General features: G+C 41.7%; 1 protein-coding gene across 5 annotated transcripts in view; it reads left to right on the top strand.

Moving 5' to 3' along the window:
* SLC25A12 (solute carrier family 25 member 12) overlaps window positions 1-21,579 on the top strand; it is a 302,640-nt gene that overhangs the window by 183,852 nt on the left and 97,209 nt on the right. For 2 of the 5 annotated variants that reach the window (XM_053596493.1, XM_053596495.1), the window contains exon 2: window positions 18,395-18,448. In XM_053596493.1, coding sequence (XP_053452468.1) covers window positions 18,395-18,448 — 54 coding nt within the window. Of the gene's footprint in view, window positions 1-17,186; window positions 17,459-17,478; window positions 17,698-18,109; window positions 18,179-18,394; window positions 18,449-21,579 lie in introns of those variants that run through there. The other 3 variants (XM_053596496.1, XM_053596497.1, XM_053596492.1) reach the window with 3 other exon arrangements.

Raw genomic sequence — 21,579 nt, 5'->3', positions numbered from 1 at the left:
TAAAGAGCTTTGTCCTCTACCTCTGAGATTCTTTCTTCTGCATAGTCTAATTGCATCTTTATGTTCCCTAATTGACTGCTTCAGTTCCTTTGGCTCTGCTATATCCTTTCTATACTCTTCATATCATTCATTTCTTATTTGATTCTGTTTTTATATTTCATTTTGGTTATTTTCCACTTTATCAGCAGTTTCCTTCATTGTTTCCATCATTTCCTTCATTGTTTTTATCATTTGTATTCTAAATTCCCTTTGTGTCATTTCTAACATTTCTTTATAGGTGGAATCCTCTGCAGCAGCTACCTCACGGTCCCTTGGGGGTGTTGCTCCGGACTAGTTTTCAATGTTGCCAGGATTTTTCTGCTGATTCTTCCTCATGAGTGTTTTCTTTTATCTGTTTCCTTGCCCTAGTTTTCCTTTCACTTCCTCTTGCTCTTTAACTTACCATGCCTCTGGCCTAGGGTTTCAATGAGTCCATTTGGTACAGGACCAGAGGATGAGAAGATTGAAGAGCAAGAAGGGACAAAAATATTTAAAAAGAAAGAAAAAAACAGAGAAAGGAGAGGGGATGAGTAAAAGAGAATATTGACAAAAAGAAGAGAGGCACAGAAAGAGGGAGATAGGAACAATATAAGTGTACAGTAGGGTACTTTGATCCACACCTTAAAAACCCCCAACCCCTGGGGGTGCCGGTTTGGGTGGTTCCTTTGAGGTCAGCAGCTGTTTGCCAGCCTGCTCAGATACAGTATCCCACCTCCACCAAGTAGAGAGGAAAGATAAAAATGCTATACATCAAACCAAAACAAGCAAACAGAAAACTTTATGGGATAAAATTGAGGGGTGGAGTGGGGGAAGGGACCAAACAATAGGGGTATAAACACTAGCAAAATGAAGTTCTAATTGTTAAAGAAGGCAACAATGGAAAATTATATTTAAACTAGAAAAATGGAGAAAGAAAAGAAAGAAGAAAAGAAAAAAGAAAAATCTTGAGGGAAAATATTGAAATAAAAAAAAACAAAGCAGAATATATATCTTACTGAATATTGTCTGGGCAACGGGTGATCTTCTGGGGTATGAGATGTTAATCAGAATGCTGATATAGCTGTATGAGATGGAGACTGGAGGCCTTTGGTGATTTCTCAAACCCCACAGGGTGGTGAACCTAAATCTCTCCTCAGCCCACTTAAAAGGCTCTTTAAACTATTAACCTTGGCTAAGCAGAAGGTTTCCCTGGAAAGCGCTTGTTGCTGGGATCACTCCTGAAGTGGCTGTGCGCTTATTCAGTGTGCCAAAACCGTCTCACTCTATGTCCCTGAGGGCCAAGGCTACAAGGTGTCTCAATCCCCGCCTTTAGGTTGCTCACTCACTAGATTACTTGCCCAACATCTCCACCTGATCCTTGCTCTGGGACCCTGAGGGTGGAGCTTGCCGGGGCAGTTCTCCCATAATGGCTTCACGCAGCCCACACCAAACACTATTAGCTCCGTCTGGCTCAGCGGCACAGTCTGGGGCCCTGGACAATGCCTAAAGTCCTCTGCACTCTCGCCCAAGTTCTCCCAAGGTAGCTCAACTAAGTGCCAAGTCCAAAAAAAAAAAAAAACAGCTTGCAGGTAAAGCCTTTCCAGTTTGCACTCTCACTACTGCTGTACTTACAGCTGCCAGTGGGATTAGACCAAATGAACATGTGCAACCATTTGCCAGTTCTCCACTGCTTTTGTCCTCCTCATTCGGTCCAAAAGTCCCTTGCTGACTCCCTGTGTCCCCAAAGAGATGTTTCTGGGCAGAACCCATCAGCCAGAGATGCCTGTAGTTTTCTCTCCCCAGTTTCACCATGCCCAGTTGTATGGAAGCTGGCCACCATCTTGCTCCTCCCCTCCCTACCACCTACCCGCACTGTTCTCTAGTATTTTTAAGCAAAGAATGATTTGTTTCATCCACTGAGCAATAGCTTCTCTGTGCTCCATGTCTCTCATTACCACCCTGTTACATCTTGGGTCACACTCACTTAGCTGCTGCTCCCCATGTAGAACACTGAGCCTGTCTTTGACAAAATGATGTTCCTGCTACTGCTACAGGGATCTCAGTGAAGGAGTTGCCACCTCATGGAAGAGGGCTACACTTCCCATTACTGTGACTTAATTTTCTTCCATGTCATCAACACACAACTTGTTTGCAGATAATGTTTTATTAAAGGGCTGGGGATGATCAGAGGAATTATAACTCCTGACTCCCTCTTCTATTTCCCATCCATATCCCAAACTATCCTGGCAAGCCCATCCATTCAAATGATAGAAAAGCAAAGTAACAGGAGAGTGAACAAACAATGACAGTTTGGGGGGCTTCTTTTCTAGCAGCGATTAGTGAAGCATAATATAGGGAAGACTGTAGATCTGTTGCCCACACTGGGTTGACCTGAATCAGGAAAGAAGCAATAGGTCAGTATTACCCAGCAGCTTCCTCAAATATTCAGTATACAGTTAACTCTTTTTATTTTATTTTATTTTTAGGACAGAGAGTCTCATTCTGTCACCCTGGATTGAGTGCTGTGGCATTATCATAGCTCACAGCAACCTCAAATTCTTGGGCTCAAGCAGTCTCTTTGCCTCAGCCTCCTGAGTAGCTGGGATTACAGGTGCCCCTCACAACACCCAGCTAATTTTTCTATTTTTAGTAGCAATGGGGGTCTCACTCTTGCTCAAGCTGATCTTGAACTCCTGAGCTCAGGTAATCCACTTGCCTCAGCCTCCCAGAGTGCTAGGATTACAGGTGTGAGCCACCTTGCCTAGCCCATAGTTATCTCTTTTCATGTTGTATGCTTATCCTTTGTGGTATCTTTTGCAGCAAAAGGACCTTATACCCCAACTCTTAATTCAGGTCTATGTCATTTGCCTTATTATATTGTCATTGCCTTAAGGTAGTATCCTATTTTCAGAGCAGCTAGGAATAGAATATCCAGACTACAACTTTGACAAAGACCTTTAATTCTTCTCGGTCAAGTTTCTACCATATTCTCAGCTTCCTTCCTCCTCTTGTTAAAAGAATGCTGACCATTTCACAGCTCTGCCCACTTTCTTTGACTTCTCTCTCTCCACAAGATCTCTCTTCAACTTCTAGATGTTGATACTGTTTCTCAAGAACTTTCTAATTTAAAAGCTTGATTGTCCTTCTGATTAGTACAATTTAGTACTGATCAATATTACATAATTCCTCTAATATAATTCTTCATGAAAAGTTTCTTCCTGGGTATATCCTGACTCCTAGCTTCCTTGTCTTGATGTTTGTAGAGTTCTCTTCCTTAATGACTCCTTTTTTCAGGTTTCCCAGTACAAACCTGCCTTGCCCCTTTTGGAAACCCCCTACTTAATTGGTTGGTTTCATCCCATAATCAGTTTTTCTTCCATTAACAGGGCACTCCAAGGACAAAATGACCAATTGCAGGATATTTCCCAGAAAGTCTGAGTTTCTCTGTCTAGAATTACACCTGGGATGCACTGTAGCAGGAGAGTTCCAAGTTAGGCTTCAGATTCTGTTTTTTCCCCAAGGTTTCTGTTATTTTTATTATACAAATGTACTTCCACAGTCTTCCTCCTGGTCACCCCACCACCACCACCATGGGTTAACTATTAGACCAAAAAACACCTATACCAAACATGCACAATTCCTAAGGACATATAACTTTTTTATATAGTTATAGGTGACAGTCTCAAGCTGTTACCCTGGGTAGAGTGCTGTGATGTCATAGCTAACAGCAACCTACAACTCTTGGGCACAAGTGATCCTCTTGCCTCAGTTTTTCTATTTTTTTAGTAGAGATGAGGTCTCCCTCTTTCTCAGGCTGGACTTAAACTCGTGAGCTCAAGCTATCCACATGACTCAGCCTCTCATAGTGCTAGGATTATAGGTGTGAGCCACTGTACCCAGCCAGGACATACAATTATCAACTGAATCCACGTGCAGGAAAACATTTTTTTCTCAATGCAATATTATTTTCACAGATTCCTTTGCTCACAAAGGACATACATTATTTGTTAAGCAGTTTCACTTTCTTTTCCCTCCTCTCCTACAATGCAGAGAGAGACCTGTATCAGCGGCCAAGAAATAAGTCCCATTATAATTTCTAGCCAAACAACATAATTCTATACACAGATAGCCATCTTCAGAAACACAAAGGCTCAACACAATTTATCCCTGATATCTTATAATGAAAAATTTCAATCATTTAGAAAAATTGAAAGAATGTTTTTCAGTGAACTCCTGTATACTTCCTGCAGTTAGAAGTCACATATGTCTATCCATCTTGCTATCCATCCATAAATCTTTATTCTTTAATGCATTTCAGAGTAAATTGAAAACACTAGTACTCTTTCCCCCAAATATATTCTATCAATGGGGGGAGTTCAATATTGTTCATAGTTTTTTTTCTTTTAAAGAAAAATTTACACAAAATTGTAATGAAATGTACAAACCTTAAGTATACATTTGCTAAGTTTTGAAAAGATGCATGCACCCAATAACCCTTAGCAAGACATATACTACTCTTGTCTTCTTCCAGTCAGTGCCTCTCCCCCGGTAATCTTGGTTCTAATGTTTTTCCACTGTAGATTAGTTTTGCTTGTTCTAGAACTTTCTATAAATGGATTCATACAGTATGTGCTCTTTTGCACTATGGGAGTCCACATGAGGCTTCTTTCACTTGTCATGATGCTTTTGAGACTCATCCATGTTGTATGTATCAGTAGATTGCTTCACTTTATTTCTGAGTAATATTCCATTCTATAAATATACCATAGTTTATCTGTTCTATTGATGGACATCTGGGCTATTTCCAGTTTGGGGCTATTATGAATAAAGTAGCTATGAACTTTCTTGTATAGGTCTTTTTCATTGTTATTTTTCTTGGGTAAATACTGAGAAGTAGAATTACTGAGTCATAAGGTAGGTTTGTTTATTGTTTTAAGAACTTGTTAGACCTTTTCCCAAAATGATTACACCATTTTACACGCCCATTACAGTGTATGAGAGCTCTACGTCCTTGCCAGCATCTGGCATTTTTAGTCTTTAATTTCAGTTATTCTTTTAAGTGCATAGTAGTATCATCTCACTGTGATTTTTTTATTTCCCTGATGACTAATGATGTATACTTTTTCATGTTTTTATCAACTGTACATCCTCTTTTGTGAAGTGTCTCAGTCTTTAGCCTACTTTTTTTTTCTTTTTTGAGACAGAATCTTATTCTGTTGCCTTGGGTAGAGTGCCGTGGCATCATCATAGCTCACAGCAACCACAACCTCCTGGTCTCAGGTGATCCTTCTTGCCTTAGCCTCCCCAGTAGCTGGGACTACAGGTGCCCACCACACCCAGCTAGTTTTTCTATTTTTTTAGTAGAGACGGGGTCTCACTCTTGCTTAGGTTGGTGTCAGACTCCAGAGCTCAAGCAATCTACCCACCTCAGCCTCCCAAAGTACAAGGATTATAAGTGTGAGCCACTGCAGCCAGCCATCTTTAGCCCACTTTTTAAAAATTAGGTTATTTATCACTGAGTTTTGGGGTATTTTTGTTTTGGTTTCTTTTTAAAGACAGGGTCTTGCTCTGACACCAGGCTGGAGTTCAGTGACTCAATCATAGTTCACTGCAGCCTGGAACTATTAAGCTTCTGATCCTTCTTCCTTAGTTTCCAAGTAACTGGGACAACTAGTGCATGCCATCTTGCCTGGCTAGTTTTTGTTTTATATTTTTTGTAGAGACAGGGTCTTGCTCTGTTGCCTGGACTGGTCTCAAGTGATCCTCCTGCCTTGGCCTTCCAAAGTGTAGGATTACAGATGTGAGCTACCGCATGTGGCCTAGGAGTTCTTTATATCCTGGATAATAGTCCTTTGTCATTTTTTAAAATTTAATTTGATTTTTATTTTAGAAACAGGTCTACTCTGCTACCTAGGGTAGAGTGCATTGGTGAGGACGTAGCTCACGGCAGCCTGGAACTCCTGGGCTCGTGCAATCCTCTTGCCTTGGCCTCCCAGGAAGCTGGAATCACAGGTGTGCACCACCATACTCTGCTAATTTTTTTCAATTTTTTTTTTCTTTTTTAGACTCTGTCTCACTTTGTCACCTTTGGTAGAGTGCCATGATGTCACAGCAACCTCCAGCTCCTGAGCTTAGGCGATTCTCTTGCCTCAGCCTCCCGAGAAGCTGGGACTACAGGCACCTGCCATAATGCCTGGTTATTTTTTTGTTGCAGTTTGGCTGGGGCTGGGTTTGAACCTGCCACCCTCCGTATATGGGGCTGGTGCCCTACTCACTGAGCCACAGGTGCCGCCCTTTTTTCAATTCTTTTAAGAGGGAGGTTCTTGTGATGTTGCTGAGGCTGGTCTCAAACTGCTGACCTCAAGTGATCCTCCCACCTTGGCTTCCTGAGTTAGGAAGACACCTTACAACTTCAGATTTTGTTTTGTTTTGAGTCAGAGTCTCAGTTTGTCACCCTTGGTAGACACCTATCTCACTCTATGGAGTCATAGCTCACAGCAAGTTCAAATTCTTGGGCTCAAGCGATTCTCTTGCCTCAGCCTCCCAAGTAGCTGGGACTATAGGCATCCACCACAACACCTAGCTATTTTTAGAGATGGGGTCTCAAACACATGAGCTCAGGAGATCTACCCTCCTCAGCCTCCCAGAGTGGTGGGATTATAGGCCTGAGCCACAGCACCTAGCCTTAGCTTTTGCATTTAGGTCTATGATTCATCTCAAATTAATTTTAGTGTATGGTATAAAGTAGGGATGGAGGTTCATTTATTTTCCCACACTGATACCTAGTTATTTTAACATTATTTATTGAAAAGACTGTGGTCTCATTGAAATGACTTTATAATTTTGGATCTATGTCTTGGCTCTCTATTCTGTCCACTGATCTATTTATCAATTTGCATTCCATCTAGTACTGCACTGTATTGATTTGTTTAATTTTATAGTAACTCTTAGGGGCCAGACACGGAGGCTCATGCCTATAATCCCAGCACTCTGGGAGGCCGAGGCAGGTGGATCACCTGAGCTCACAAGTTCAAGATCAGCCTGGGCTAGAGCAAGACCTCTTCCTTAGTTTCCAAAATTTCTAAAAATAGGCAGGTGTTGTGGTGGGTACCTGTAGTCTCAGATACTTGGGAGGCTTAGGCAAGAGAATTGCTTGAGTCCAAGCGTCTGAGGTTGCTGTGAGCTATGATGCCACTGCACTCTACTAGGGGGTGACAAAGTGAGACTCTGTTTCAAAAAAAAATATATATATATGTGTGTGTGTGTGTGTTTAGTAGCTTTTTTTTTCCTTTGAGACAGAGTCTCTGTCACATGGGCTAGAGTGCTGTGGCATCAGCTTAGCTCACAGCAACCTCAAACTCCCAGGTTCAAGCAATCTTCTTGCCTCAACCTCCCAAGTAGCTGGGATAAAGGCACCCACCACAATGCTTAGCTAATTTATCTATTATTAGTAGAGACAGGGCCTCACTCTTGCTCTGGCTGGTCTGCAAGTCCTGACCACAAGGGATCTTCCCACCTCAGCCTCCCAGAGTGTTAGGATTACAGGTGTAAACTACTGCAACAGGCCAAATTTTATAGAAACTCTTGAAACCAGGTAGTTTAAGTCCTCCAACTTTGTTCTTTTTCAAATTTACTTTGGTCATTCTGAGACTTTTGCTTCTCTCCCACACAAGTTTTAAAGTGACACTTTGAATCAGGTCCACAGCATTCTTCCTCTTTGACCTCTAAGTGGAAGGAAAACAAAAAGCATCCAAGTAAATCTCCAGAGGTATAGAAGGGGTGGGTGTCAGGATGTTTGTTCTCTCAGTTTTACATGTTTTTGATAGAATGAGAATATGTGACAGACCTCAGAGTTTTGTTTTTTTTTGAGACAGAGTCTCACTTCGTCACTTGGACTAGAATGCCATGGCCTCAGCCTAGTTCACAGCAACCTGAAACTTATGGACTCAAGCTATCCTCTTACCTTAGCCTCCTGAGTGGCTGGGACTATAGGCATGTACCAACATGCCTAGCTAATTTTTCTACTTTTAGTAGAGATGGGGTCTCACTCTTGCTCAAGCTGGTCTGGAGCTCCTGAGCTCAAGAGTTCCTCTTACCTGAGCTTCCCAGAATGCTAGGATTATAGGTGTGAACCATGCCTGGCCAGACCACAGAGTCTTTAGCCCATCATTGCCTAAAATTGCTTTGGCACTTTGCACATGAAAAAAGGTTTTAGCATCATTCTTTTCACTTCGTTCATTAAAAAATGAATAGTAAACACTTTCCATAGTACTCCATACTTTGGGAATCATGCTGTTTATTTTTCTTACATTTCCTATAGCTACAATAGTGAGTCTTGTACAAACACAAGGAAGGCAATAAATGCTTATTAACTAAAATTTGGCTCATTCTTGGGAGTGGTGCCTGTGGCTCAGTGGGTAGGGCGCTGGCCCCGTAGACCAAGGGTGGCAGGTTCGAACCCGGCCCCAGCCAAACTGCAACAACAAAAATGTAGCCGGGCATTGTGGTGGGTGCCTGTAGTCCCAGCTACTCAGGAGGCTGAGTCAAGAGAATTGCCTAAGCCCAGGAGATGGAGGTTGCTGTGAGCTGTAACACCATGGCACTCTACTGAGGGCAATAAAGTAATACTCTGTCTCTGAAAAAAAAAAATTTTTTTTGACGCATTCCAAATCATGAAATTACAGTGTTTGAAGAAGGATTAAAGTTCATTGTAGTTCAATCCTCCATCTGATCGTTTGATTTCCTACTTAATATTAGTTTAGTGATAAAGCATTTATAACCGTATGTCTAGGGAAGCTCATTCCATGAATTCATTTCAAAATCCATTGAAAAGAAAACTGGTGTTGTTGCTTCTCCAAGGGAATAAAGGATGTTGTCCAAAAATAAGATCACTGTCATTTCCATTGCATAATTTACAAGACTCAGACTCAAACTGTGAGGAAGACAGTTTAAGAAAAGATAGTTGCAGGAGTAACAACCATTTCACCTGATTTTTTTTTTTTTTTTGAGACAGAGCCTCAAGCTGTCGCCCTGGGTGGAGTGCTATGGCATCACAGCTCACAGCAACCTCCAACTCCTGGGCTCAAGTGATTCTCCTGCCTCCACCTCCCAAGTAGCTGGGATTACAGGCATACGCTACAAGGCCCGGCTATTTTTTGGTTGCAGCTGTCATTGTTATTTGGCAGGCCCAGGCTGGACTGGAACCCACCAGCTCAGGTGTATGTGGCTAGCACCTTAGCCACTTGAGCCACAAGCACCGAGCCTATTTCATCTGATTTTTGATACCCATCTCTTCTTCACCAAAAGGAAATTTATTTCAATAAGTTTAAATGCTCATATGGGGAGGTAATAATACTTTTTTTTATTGAAATAGAGTCTCTCATTGTTGCCCCTGGTACAGTGCAGTAGCATCATAGCTCACAGCAACCTCAGATACTTGGGCTCGAGCAATTCTCTTGCCTCAGCCTCCCAAGTGGTTGGGACTACAGGCACCTGCCACAATGCCCAGCTATTTTTAGAGATGGGGGTCTAGCTCTAGGTCAGGCTGGTCTTGAACTCATGAGCTTAGGTGATCCACCTGCTTTGGCCTCCCAGAGTGCTGAGATTACAGGCATGAGCCACTGCACCCAGCCATGGGGGGTTTATAATATGTAGATGGTACAGAAAAGCCCTAGAGTGTGTCATTTATCTAGTATCTTGTTATAAGTGGCTTGGTTGAAATAATTTCTGATTCATTGCTTTCCAAGTCAGCCTACCAAGTAGAACTTAATTTGCTCAAAGCTGGACATCTAATCCTTCATATTTCTTCCCAGCTCACCCCTGCCACTTCTCCATATAGACCTTTAGCAAGGAAGGAGCTAAAAGTACAACTTATAAAATTTATGTTTTATAATGTTTCAGTAAAATATAGAGAACCACTTTATAATTTTAGAATAGGCTAAACCAACCTACACTTAGAAAATCTAGATGTTCAAATAGCTTCTGTGTGTGTGTGTGTGTGTGTGTGTGTCTTAAGGTTAGATCATGCTATTAATTTCAAGTATTTTAGGCATGCTTTCTACTTGGGGAAGGGATATAAAATAAATTCAGGTTATTACTCATCATAGTGATGGAGTATATATTTTTAACTTAAAAAAAACTCTACTCTTGGTTTAATTAGTCAGTGATACTCTAATACTCTAGTAAATGTTTAGACCCCACCTTGATTTACTTCTTGTAAGATGATATTCATATATGGGATATGGAAACTGAAACAAAAATGTATGTAAGTAAAATAATCAGAGGACATTAGAAGATATACAAAAATGGTATGCTATTAAAATGGAAAGATGACCACAGATAGCAGAATAGGATCAATGGAAAATGCCTCATTTTAATAATTGTATTTTAGCTTATTAGGACATAGGACATTAGGTTAATTCTAACATTCACCCACAAAGTACCTGGCTTGTTTCAAATTATTTTAATAAAAATTGCCTAGGTGGCTTGGCGCCTGTAGCTCAGTGGCTAGGGCGCTGGCCACATACAACAGGGCTGGCAGGTTCGAACCTGGCCCGGGCCTGCCAAACAACAATGACAGCAACAACAAAAATAGCCAGACGTGGCGGGTGCCTGTAGTCCCAGCTACTTGGGCGGCTGAGGCAAGAGAATTGCTTAAGCCCAAGAGTTTGAGGTTGCTGTGAGCTGTGATGCCACAGCACTCTACCGAGGGCGACATAATGAGACTGTCTCAGAACAAACAAAAAAATTGCCTAGGAGTTGGAGATTATTCTTGTGGACTTGTTTAGCAAGTTCACATTTTGGTTTTGCATCTGGGGGTAATATATTATTTTAATGCGCAACAACTTCACAGCAGATTTAAATTCCCAGCTCAGTCAAGCTACATGTTGAATCTTTCATAAAACCAGCTCTATGAAATGAATGCTTATTAATGATATCTGTTGTTTAGGGCTAAAAATAAAAATACAATTATAAGTAGTTTCTTAGCCTTTAACTTCCAATTTTGCTTTCTGAAATTTACTAGGCCATCTTAATTATGGAGTTTTCAACAAAGTTCCACAGTTTAAAAAAAAATGTTTTGTTTTTTTTTGAGACAGAGTCTCACTTGGTCACCCTGAGTAAAGTGCCATGGTGTCACAGCTCACAGCAACCTCCAACTCTTGGGCTTCAGCGATTCTCTTGCCTCATCCTCCCAAGTAGCTGGAACAATAGGCGTCACAATGCCTGGCTGTTTTTAAAGATGGGGTCTTGCTCTGGCTCAGGCTGGGCTTGAACTTGTGAGCTCAGGCAATCCACCTGCCTTGGCTTCCCCAGTGCTGAAATTATAGGCATGAGCCATAGCACCCAGCAGTTTTAAAAATTTAAATTCTTGTTTATAAACATTTGTGACTTGAAGAGTATTAATTTACTATATTGATGTGTAATAAAAATATGGAGAGTTCCGAATTATTTTCACCTCCTTTCCCCAAATATATTGTTGGGTCTTATTTGAAAGGATTGTCTTTTGATATTTCATTAGCTAAGTTTTTCCTCAACACTGATAATCCTACAGTTAAGCAAAAAATAAGTTTTAAGGCCAGGCATGATGATTAATACCTCTAGTCCTAGCACTCTGGGAGGCTGAGGCAGGAGGGTCACTGGAGGTCAGGGGTTTAAGACCAGTTTGAACAAAGCAAGACCCTGTCTGTACTAAAAATAGAAAAATTAGCTAGGCATGGTGGTGGGCACCTATAGTCCCAGCCACTCAGGAGGCTGAGGTAGGAGGATCACTTGAGCCCAGGAGTTTGAGGTTGCTGTGAGCTAGGCTAAGGCCATGGCATTTTAGCCTGGGAGATAGAGCAAGACTGCCTAAAAAAAAAAAAAAAAGTTTTAATTTGCTAAAACATCTGCCAATACTTTAAACTATTAGCCATTTATCACAACATAATGATAGATTGCAAAGATTTTCAGGGCAGGAACTCTATCATATATGCTTTTGTAGTCTTTTATATACTTAGTGCATGTCTTATAGTACATACTTTAAAAAATTATTTTATTTTATTTTAAGACAGGGTCTTACTCTGTCACCTAGGGGCTGGCGTGCAGAATAATAGCTTACTGCAGCCTATAACTCCTGGACTCAAGTGAAGTTGTTCTCCTGCCTCAGCTTCCCAAATAGCTAAGACTGCAGGTGTACACCACCATTTGGGTGTATTTTTTTTTTTTTTTTTTTGAGACAGAGTTTCATTTTGTCACCCTTGGTAGAGTACTATGGTATCACAGCTCACAGCAACCTCCAACTCTTGGGCTTAAGCGATTCTCTTACCTCAGCCTCCTGAGTAGCTGGGACCACAGGCACCCACTACAACGCCTGGCTATTTTTTGTTGTTGTTGTAGTTGTCATTGCTGTTTTAGCTGGCCTGGGCCAGGTCTGAACCCACCACCCTCTGTATATGGGGCCAGTGCCCTACCCACTGAGCCATAGGCGCCACCCTCTATTTTTTTATTTTTTGTAGAAACAAGATCTTGAAATGTTCCCAGGCTGGTCTCAAACTCCTAGTCTTGGGCAGGTTGCCGGGCACCATATACCGAAGGTGGTGGGTTTGAACTCGGTCCTGGCCAGCTAAAACAGCAGTGGCAACTGCAACAAAAAATAGCTGGGCATTGGGGCGGGTGCCTATAGTCCCAGCTACTTGGGAGGCAGAAGCAACAGAATTGCTTAGGCCCAAGAGTTCGTGGTTTCTGTGAGCTGTGATGCCATAGCACTCTACTGAGGGTGACAAAGTGAGAGGCTTTCAAAAAACAAAAACAAAAGAAACCTCCTAGTCTCATGAGATCCTTCTACATTAGGCTCCCAAGTAGTAGGGATTATAGGCAGAAACTATCACACCCAGTCCTAGTATACACTCTTAACACATTAGGGCATTTATCTTAGGGCTTATATTAATATTATAAACAACTTTCTTTTTTTTTTGAGACAGAGTCTCACCTTGTCACCCCCCGTAGAGTGCTATAGCATCACAGCTCACAGCAACCACATACACTTGGGCTCAGGTGAGTCTCTTGCCTCAGCCTCCCTAGTAGCTAGGACAGGTGCCCACCACAATATCCGGCTCTTTTTAGACATAGGGTCTCTGCTTTTGCTTAGGCTGATCTTGAACTCCTGAGCTCAAGCAATCCACCTGTTTCAGCCTCCCAGAGTTCTGAGATTACAGGCATTAGCTACCACACCCGGCCCTGTATAATACACCATTTTATTGTTGATTATTTCGTTTGGAAACATGAAAAATCTAGCAAAACTGACATTTATTTAGGGTAGCTGAGCTCTTCTGTCTTCTTCATGTGGCAGCTTTATTTAATTTGAAGTTATATCATCTCCATTGCAACTAGATTGGCACCAATGAAGCCCTTGAACTTATTCAAAGATTAGCTATTTTTTAATCAAGAAAATGTCCATTGAGGCCTGGTGCCTATACCTACAAATTATGTTGGTAGTGTTAGGCAGTGAGCTAGATGTCAGCAGGGCAGAGGACAGATACATTCAGGCTATTTTGAATTGGTTTGGGTCAGGCTGATGTGGATTATTATGGGAAATTAGGCTGATTAAGATCTTGCATATGGGTTATTTTAACTCAGTAAGGGAGAAAAATTTGTGAACTAATGCTGGTCCAAATTCTCCACTGGCAGTCTCAACTAGGGACAGAACTTTCATACCTTTTGGCCTAATGTATAGGGAAAAAGGTTCTGGCATGGGGGTGAAAGGACTCTAGAGGAAGGACCAAGGTAAGAAGGTAGGGATGTTCCTGTTAAGGATTTAACCTTTTGGCAACAGAGGTTATGTTGTTCTTTGTGATAGAAGAATACCTGCACATATGGGACTTCTGACCATTTGCCCAGATGCTTATAAAAGTTGTCTAAGGCAGTCAATATTCATAGTTTAAGGTCCCACTAAGTGGCCAATGTTGAGAGTTTTCTAATTTATATCGGGGCCAAGTTGTATTACAAAAGAAAATCATATGATGTGTTTTAAGCTCCTGGTGATCAAAGTATTTCCAATTAGCAAGAATATATCCCACTGGCCAGGGTTGGTGGCTAACACCTGTAATCCTAGCACTCTGGGAAGCTGAAGCAGGTAGATTGCTTGAGCTCAGGAATTTGAGACCAGCTTGAGCAAATGAGACCCCGTTTCTACTAAAAACAGAAAAACTAGCCAGGTGTAGTGGCACAGGCCTTACTTAGAAGGTAGAGGCAAGAGGAGTGCTTAAGTCCAAGATGTGAGGTTGCTGTGAGCTATGATGCCATAGCACTGTACCCAGGGAGACAGAATAAGACTCTGTCTCCACCAAAAAAAAAAAAAGAAGAAGAACAGAATACATCCCTATATGCTGTCAGGTGGGATAGATGGCTGGTTGCCCATCTGGAAAGAGAAAGAAGAGATCAGAGAACCCAGTGCTCCAGTGTCTAATTGGATACCCCTGCCTGTACAGGGTAGTGTTTCTTCTCCCCTTCAGACATCTCTGAAAGAGGTCAGTCTCATACCAGTGACCTGAATAGTACTTCTGGCTTATGTCCAAGGGATCCCATTAAGCCACCTTCAAATGGGAGTCTCAGCAAGGAAACTTGACCAGCACTGGGAGAAAGGAATGAAGTGAAAAGGAAAAAGAAAGTTTGTTATGCTGGGGTGAACTAATGGCCAACAAGGGTAGAAGACAAAGTTGAAAGACCAGTTGGTCTGATATAGGCCTCTCTGAAATAACAGGCTCGATGCAACTCCCACTCTACTAACCAAGAGATAGGTTCCCATATCACCAGTACTGCTAGCTGTCTTAAATAGCTAAACAGGAAGGCAATTGTAAAAGGCTTGACCTCTTACAGAAAGCACATGAATCTCTTTGCCCTACTCAGGTAAATGTCTGGCGCTCTTCTTCTGATCACCTACTAGTAAAAATGGAAGGGAAGAGATCAAGTCCTGGAATACAATGTAAATCAAAGAGGCCATTTGCTAAGAATGTGCCCAGCTACTACTATAAGAGCCAAAAGCCAAAAGCCAAAACACGGTGATGCCAATTAAATATTCCCCCTCATATTATGATCGCCTGTCTAAGCAGGTTGTAAAACAGAAAACACATGACTCTCTGGTACTCTCTTTCTCAGGAGTAAAAGAAGAAAGAGTTAAAAGTGAAAGTAAATCAGCAAAACATACCTTCTCCTGGCTCCCCAAAATGTTAGAGTGGGAAGTTGGCTCGAGCTAGTGGCTAAAATAATTTAAAAAGATCAAGTAAAGTTTTAGCAAGAAAAGGAAAGTTTATTAACAACTTGCACAGCAAGACAGGCCTTGTCCTAGTGATTGCAGGATCTGTGGAAAGCACAGGTTTGGGTTTTATAGACAACTTTGAGGAGTATCGGGGCTTCTTGGAAGTCTCCCAAAACAACCTACCTGCAAAGTCTTAATCAGCCTCATTCCCATAATAGGCCAGGTCAACCGGACCCAAACCAACCCCAAATAGCCTAGCCTTATCCATAACCCTCCCAGGTAATATCTAGCTAATTACTTAGCAATAGGTTCATAGCTAGTTTGTCCTAAATTTTCACCCCAACAATGTGGATTTAGTCAGCAACATCGTGTTTCTTTATTTTTTTGAGACAGAGTCTCACTATGTTGCCCTTGGTAGAGTGCCATGGCATTACATTTTTTTGCGATTTTTGTATATTTTACCATTCTCTTGCCTCAGCCTCCCAAGTAGCTGGGACTACAGGAGCCCACTACAAGGCCTGGCTATTTTTTTTTTCTGTTGTTGTTGTTGTTGCAGTTTGGTGGGTGCCAGGTTCGAACCCACCACCCTCAGTATATGAGGCTGGCACTCTACTCACTGAGCCATAGGTGCTGCCCAACATCATGTTTCTGTAGAAAATACTGTCTTTTAAGTTTAAGTAAATGTCTTCCTTCCCCTCAAGTACTTTTATTCAAACTGAGGCACTTAGGGTTACTAAACAGACACCCTTCCCTTGTAAAGTAACATAAAAAAATATCTTGAGATTCCTACTTACGGAAACTTCATACTATAAAGAAATAGCAGAGTATCAGGGACACAAGGTGCTAGACAAAGTAACAAAATATTACATTGTTTAGAATACCTTGCACAAACTGAAGAAAGAGGTGTAAGTAATAGGGGAAGACAGTTACAGCAACTGCAGCAGAAAAATTTATCTAGGGAGTACTGTACTAACAATGAGCACTTCTCCACAATTTCCATTTAACACTCTCTTCATTTCTATTACTTAGACATTTAACACAAATATGTTTAGGGAGACCGGAGAAATGAGAAGTCAGTGTGAGATTCAACATTGGAAATGTAAAAGAGGGTGCTGAGGGATTACAGCTAAGAGGGTAAAATACCTCTTGGAGTTGTTGGCCTTTTTTTTTTTTTTTTTTTTAATAAGGAGCATTCTTAGTTTAAAAACAAAAGTAAACATGTGGTTGGGGTTGTGGGTAACATTGACCATCTGTAAGTGGGAGGGTAGGGACTATATTTGTCTTTGTATTCTTTACAAGTAGGATAGTGGCATATAATGGATGTCCAGTACATGTTTGAGTGAATTAATATTTGACTTACTATAGTCAAAATGGCAAGACTCCGTAGAGACATACTTTTGGTTCAAGGTAGAGCTATACTACTTTATAGGTAGGGGTAGAAATCGAATGGAGAATTACTTTCTGTTCATGCAGGGGCAAGCGCCAGGATTCATTGCGAGCTCGGTTTTAGACAAATGGAGTTTTTCCGTATGTGTTCGTACTCTACCTCAAAGACAAAGGATTTGAGTGATTAGGAAAGTGGAGTGAGTCTCCTAATAAAACTTTATAATAGCACACAAAGCAAAAGTATATTAAGTTTATTCGTCCCATGCCAATTTAGGGGCATATTTCTCAAATTATGTTTCCTTAGCTTTTTCCCAGTGGTTCCTAAGACTGAATGGTTACCAGTCTTTTTTGCCAGTACCTGTCATTAGTTGTCATTAATTCATTGCTGTTATTAATGGGACGCGCTCTTCCATTCTTCGAAATTTTGCTCAGTATAGGCCCCAAGTATCGTTTAAGCCTCAGGGAAAACGGCTTTGGCTGGTGGGTAACCCAAGCCACACCCATTAAGAGACCTTATGAAACCCGGGGTTTTCTGGCAGCGATTCAGCAGTGGTAACCACGCGGCGCGGCGGAATCCCACGGCTTGCTCTCCAGTCTTCCCCGTGGGAGGCGCGTCCCCGTCTTGGCGCGGCGGCCGGCGGGCCCGGGGCCAGCTCCCCTCCCTGCGCGGCGCGCCCCGAGCTATTTGCATAGGGACGCGCGCGGCGCCGGCGAGCCGGAGGGCGGGCGCGGGCAGGGAGGCGGCGCGCGCGCGCCCTGACAGCTCGGCCCTGCTCGCTCACTCGCTCGTCCCCGGCTTCCGAGCACAGCATGGCGGTCAAGGTGACTCCAACTCTCTACGGCTGCTTTTATTGCATAAGAGACTTTTTGAGGGTCCTGCCTGCAGCCCCCCTCCACCTCTTCCCATTTCTTTCCCTGCCTAGTTCTTAGATGGCCCGTCTCGGGGCTCCAGCCAGCGGGCGGGAGAGCTGTGTGAGGCTTGGACCGTAGGAAGAGGATGCCCGGCTGGGGGAGGGGAAGGAGACAGGATTGTGAGTTGGAGGGGCTTTTGAGGACCACAGGTCGGTGAAGGCCGAGTAGTGTCCTGCTCTAGGTGCATGGGATTGTGAGTGTGGAGTTGGAAGGCGTCGGAAAGGGTGTGGGAGGAAGTGGCAAGTAAAGCCGGGGGTACCTGGGGCATCTGTGAATCGCGGTGGGGGAGCCGGGTGAGTATTGAGTAATTTGGGGCCTTAATAGGGCTGAAGACTGTGGTTGGCATTTGCGTCGCAGGTTGCTGGATGTCGAAAGTATTTGTATTTATGGCAGCTCTCGTATTTTAGTTTGGATACGGAGAAGGAAGCGGAGATAATTATATGCTAGAGTTGCTTTCCATCTGGAAGAAAGGCTGCTAGGCCAAGTGATCTATTTGGGCATTTTAACTTTCCTGTTGTTCCACCCTTGCCGGCCTCTTCATTTGAAGGTGGATGGTTGCGACTGTGTTGCTAGTAGATGTGGAGTAAAGTAAACGATTGCCGTTTCTTCCCATTCCTGCAGCACTGTTCGGTACATCTACTATAGCTTAAGCTATTCAACCTGTTTTTCCAGCCTCTAGTCACAGATCTCCAATTTGACAGTTGTTATCTGCAACTAGGGCTTTTTGTTTGCTTTTTAACTAAATGCCCTTATTAAAGATAAGAGCATTGATTGTTAGTGTTAATCTGAAGAGATTGTGTGGTTGATAGTGAAGCATTAACTGGCCTTTTTTTTTTTTTATAACAGGTGCAGGCAACCAAGCGGGGTGATCCTCATGAGTTAAGAAACATATTTCTACAGGTAAATTCGCTTATGTAGTGTGCTTGTCATTGAAAAAAACTAAAAGAGATATGTCTTGTCTTTTTCAGGACTTAATTTTGAAGAATGTTTTGTTTTCATGCGTTCTTACAAACATGGCTAGACAGTGTAACAATTCTTTTATTAGGGTTTGAGTAAGGGTTTCTTTTTATTAAGGGTTGGTAAAAGGTTTTCTTTAAAATACTGTTTTTCATTATGTAATTTAAGATATATAAAGGAAGAATAAAAAGAATATCCAGCTTTAAGTGCTGAGACCAAGATAAAATTTTAAAATGTATTGGTATTCTTTGATAATTGATAGATATGGTGGCTAAAATTCTTTCCTCCTTGAAAGTTGTGTATTTTTAAAGTTTTTCTATTTATGAGCAATCCTCCATGTAATTTGTTAAAGAGATAAGAATATTATAGCTATTCTTAATTTGTGTGTATCATCTTCCCCACTACTTATTTAAATTGTATCCATATGCCTTTGGGGGGTTTGTTACAAAATATTACCCTTTAAGATTTATTACAATGGTCCTCCTTCTGCTAAGCTTTTAGAATGAGTGACTTGACAGTAGACTTGCGGGGGGGGGGGGTCATAAAAAAGATTGACTTAGTTTTTCCCTTTTGCTTTCTTTTCTTAAATTTCAGTAGTTCCTTACGCAGGAAGTTGTACTTAAGAAGTGGAGGTAAAGGGAGGCAAGCTAAGTTGTTTCACTAAATATTGTGTTTTTCTCTGCAATCTTTTGAGAACTTTCTTTTCTGGGCTTAGGTTCTGAAGAACACACTTGACCTTGGGCAGGTTCCTGCTGAGTATTATTTTCCTCTGTAAAATGAGAGGTGATCTCCAAAGTTCCTTCCAATTCCAAAAGTCTATGATTCTATATTAGGAACAGATTCTAACATATGCTGATGAGCCTGGAATAGATGACATTTTTATCTGAGACATTTGGTTTGCTTAAGCTATTGTTGGGGACGAGGCTGCATAGATGACTGGATATGTATAGTTCATGAAAATGGACTCTTAAATTACATAAAATCTGGTAGAAGAGTATCTTTTCTTCATTCCTCACAAGTACCCAGTATTCTGAGAATAGTCAAAAATTTGTCAGTATTAACCATACCATATGATTACACACAATTGTTTTGTGAGGATTCATTTGATATAGTTAATTTTATTTTCTGGAATAAGTAAGCATGGAAGAAATCAGTTGAACTGCTGCAGTGAAAAGGGCACTGGCCTAGGTATCAGGAACACTAGGTGGTTCAATTCCTAGCCTTGTACCTGTCTGGCTGTTATACCCTTAGGCTAATCATCTAGCCTTCCTGGATTTCATCTTGTCATGTGGAACTCAATGGGAATTAAGGGAATGGGAATTGAGGTCTTTCCAGCTTTAAAAATTCCATCAGGAAAAAACTCCTGTGATTCTATATAGATTTGTTTTTTGTTTTTTTGGATGGTGAGGGTAGGGTGTGGAGGTGGGCTTGCCAGGAAGGAGGCCAGAACAGTGCCTACCTCTTTTTTTTTTTTAATTGAGACAGAGTTTCACTTTGTCACCCTCGGTAGAGTGCGGTGGTATCATAGCTCACAGCAACCTCAAAGTTTTGGGCTCAAACTATTCTCTTGCCTCAGCCTCCTAAGTAGCTGGGACTACAGATACCCACCACAATGCCCAGCTATTTTTAGTGATGGGGTCTCTATCTGGCTCAGGCTGGTCTTGAACCTGTGAACTCAGGCAATCCACCCACCTTGGCCTCCCAGAGTGCTAGGATTACAGGCGTGAGCCACTATGCCCAGCCTAAAATAGGGCTTTTTTTTTGTAGAGACAAAGTCTCACTGTACCGCCCTCGGGTAGAGTGCCGTGGCGTCACACGGCTCACAGCAACCTCTAACTCTTGGGCTTACGCGATTCTCTTGCCTCAGCCTCCCGAGCAGCTGGGACTACAGGCGCCTGCCACAACGCCCAGCTATTTTTTTTGTTGTTGTTGCAGTTTGGCCGGGGCTGGGTTTGAACCCACCACCCTCGGCATATGGGACCAGCGCCCTACTCACTGAGCCACAGGCGCCGCCCCCCAAAAATAGGGCATTTTTGAAAGGCAGACATATGTCAGGATCTAATGTTGGCTGTTTTGTTAAGTTAAAAAAAAAAAACTTGGTTACTTGGGGTATGGAATAAAAAGTGCCTTTACACTGTAACAGTCTAGAATAGTTGGCTGAGGAGTTTGGATTTAAAACAATAGCGAGCTTCTGTGGGTTTCTGAGTGGGCAAATTGAAATGGTAAATTCTGGCAGCTCCTTGTATATGTTGGGTAAAGTATGAAGAGATCAGAAGTAGGTTAGGTGATCAGCTGCGAGGCTACTGAAATAATGCTTGTGAGAGATAATGACCTGGAATGGCTGGTGACTGGGAAAGTGGAAAGGAAGGATAGCACCAGAGATTCTGTAAGGGAAGATTCTATTGCATTTGGTTTTGTTTTTTTAAACTTTATTCAAATTAATATGAGGGTACAATATTTAGGTTACATTGTTCTCACTTCCAGGTGAATTTGGTATTGAACGTGGAAGTAAATGAAGAATGAGCCTAGCATTTTTAGGATAGATGTTAATTGAGAAGGAATCTATATGTATTTGGGGAATTTTTTTTAGGGTTGGGTTAAGGGTTAAATATGGTTGCTAAACAAATGTATTCCAGTAAGTTAAAGTCAAGTTTGGACAGTTATAAATGCATACATGTAGTAAATGAATCTTGTGGTTAATGCGATTGAATGTAAAATAGGACATAGGATCAGAGACTGATTTATAAGTGATATCCACAACTAAAGTGGGAAGGAAGAGAGAATAAGAGAACATGGTCCTGTGGGAATTTTTAAAGCCAAAGGTTAATGTATAGATTATTCTGTTTTTTGGAGGATTTTAGGATTGTTTGCATCATTGGAGCTATTTAAAGACTACACAGAGAAGATTTAATTTTAAATTTTAGTATACAATTGAAAGCTCTTCATTGTAACATATAAATCTGTGGCATTAGCTGTCTTAATTCACAAATACTCAATATGGCTCAAATGTCATTTGTAAAACAACAGAATATTCCTATTTGAAGGTATAGGCATAGGTCTGTTTAGTGCAATTA

Source organism: Nycticebus coucang, chromosome 7, assembly GCF_027406575.1.
Source record: "Nycticebus coucang isolate mNycCou1 chromosome 7, mNycCou1.pri, whole genome shotgun sequence".
NCBI lineage: Eukaryota > Metazoa > Chordata > Mammalia > Primates > Lorisidae > Nycticebus > Nycticebus coucang.
Note: the sequence above shows the minus strand (reverse complement) of the source record. Positions and strands in the feature narration are given on the sequence as shown.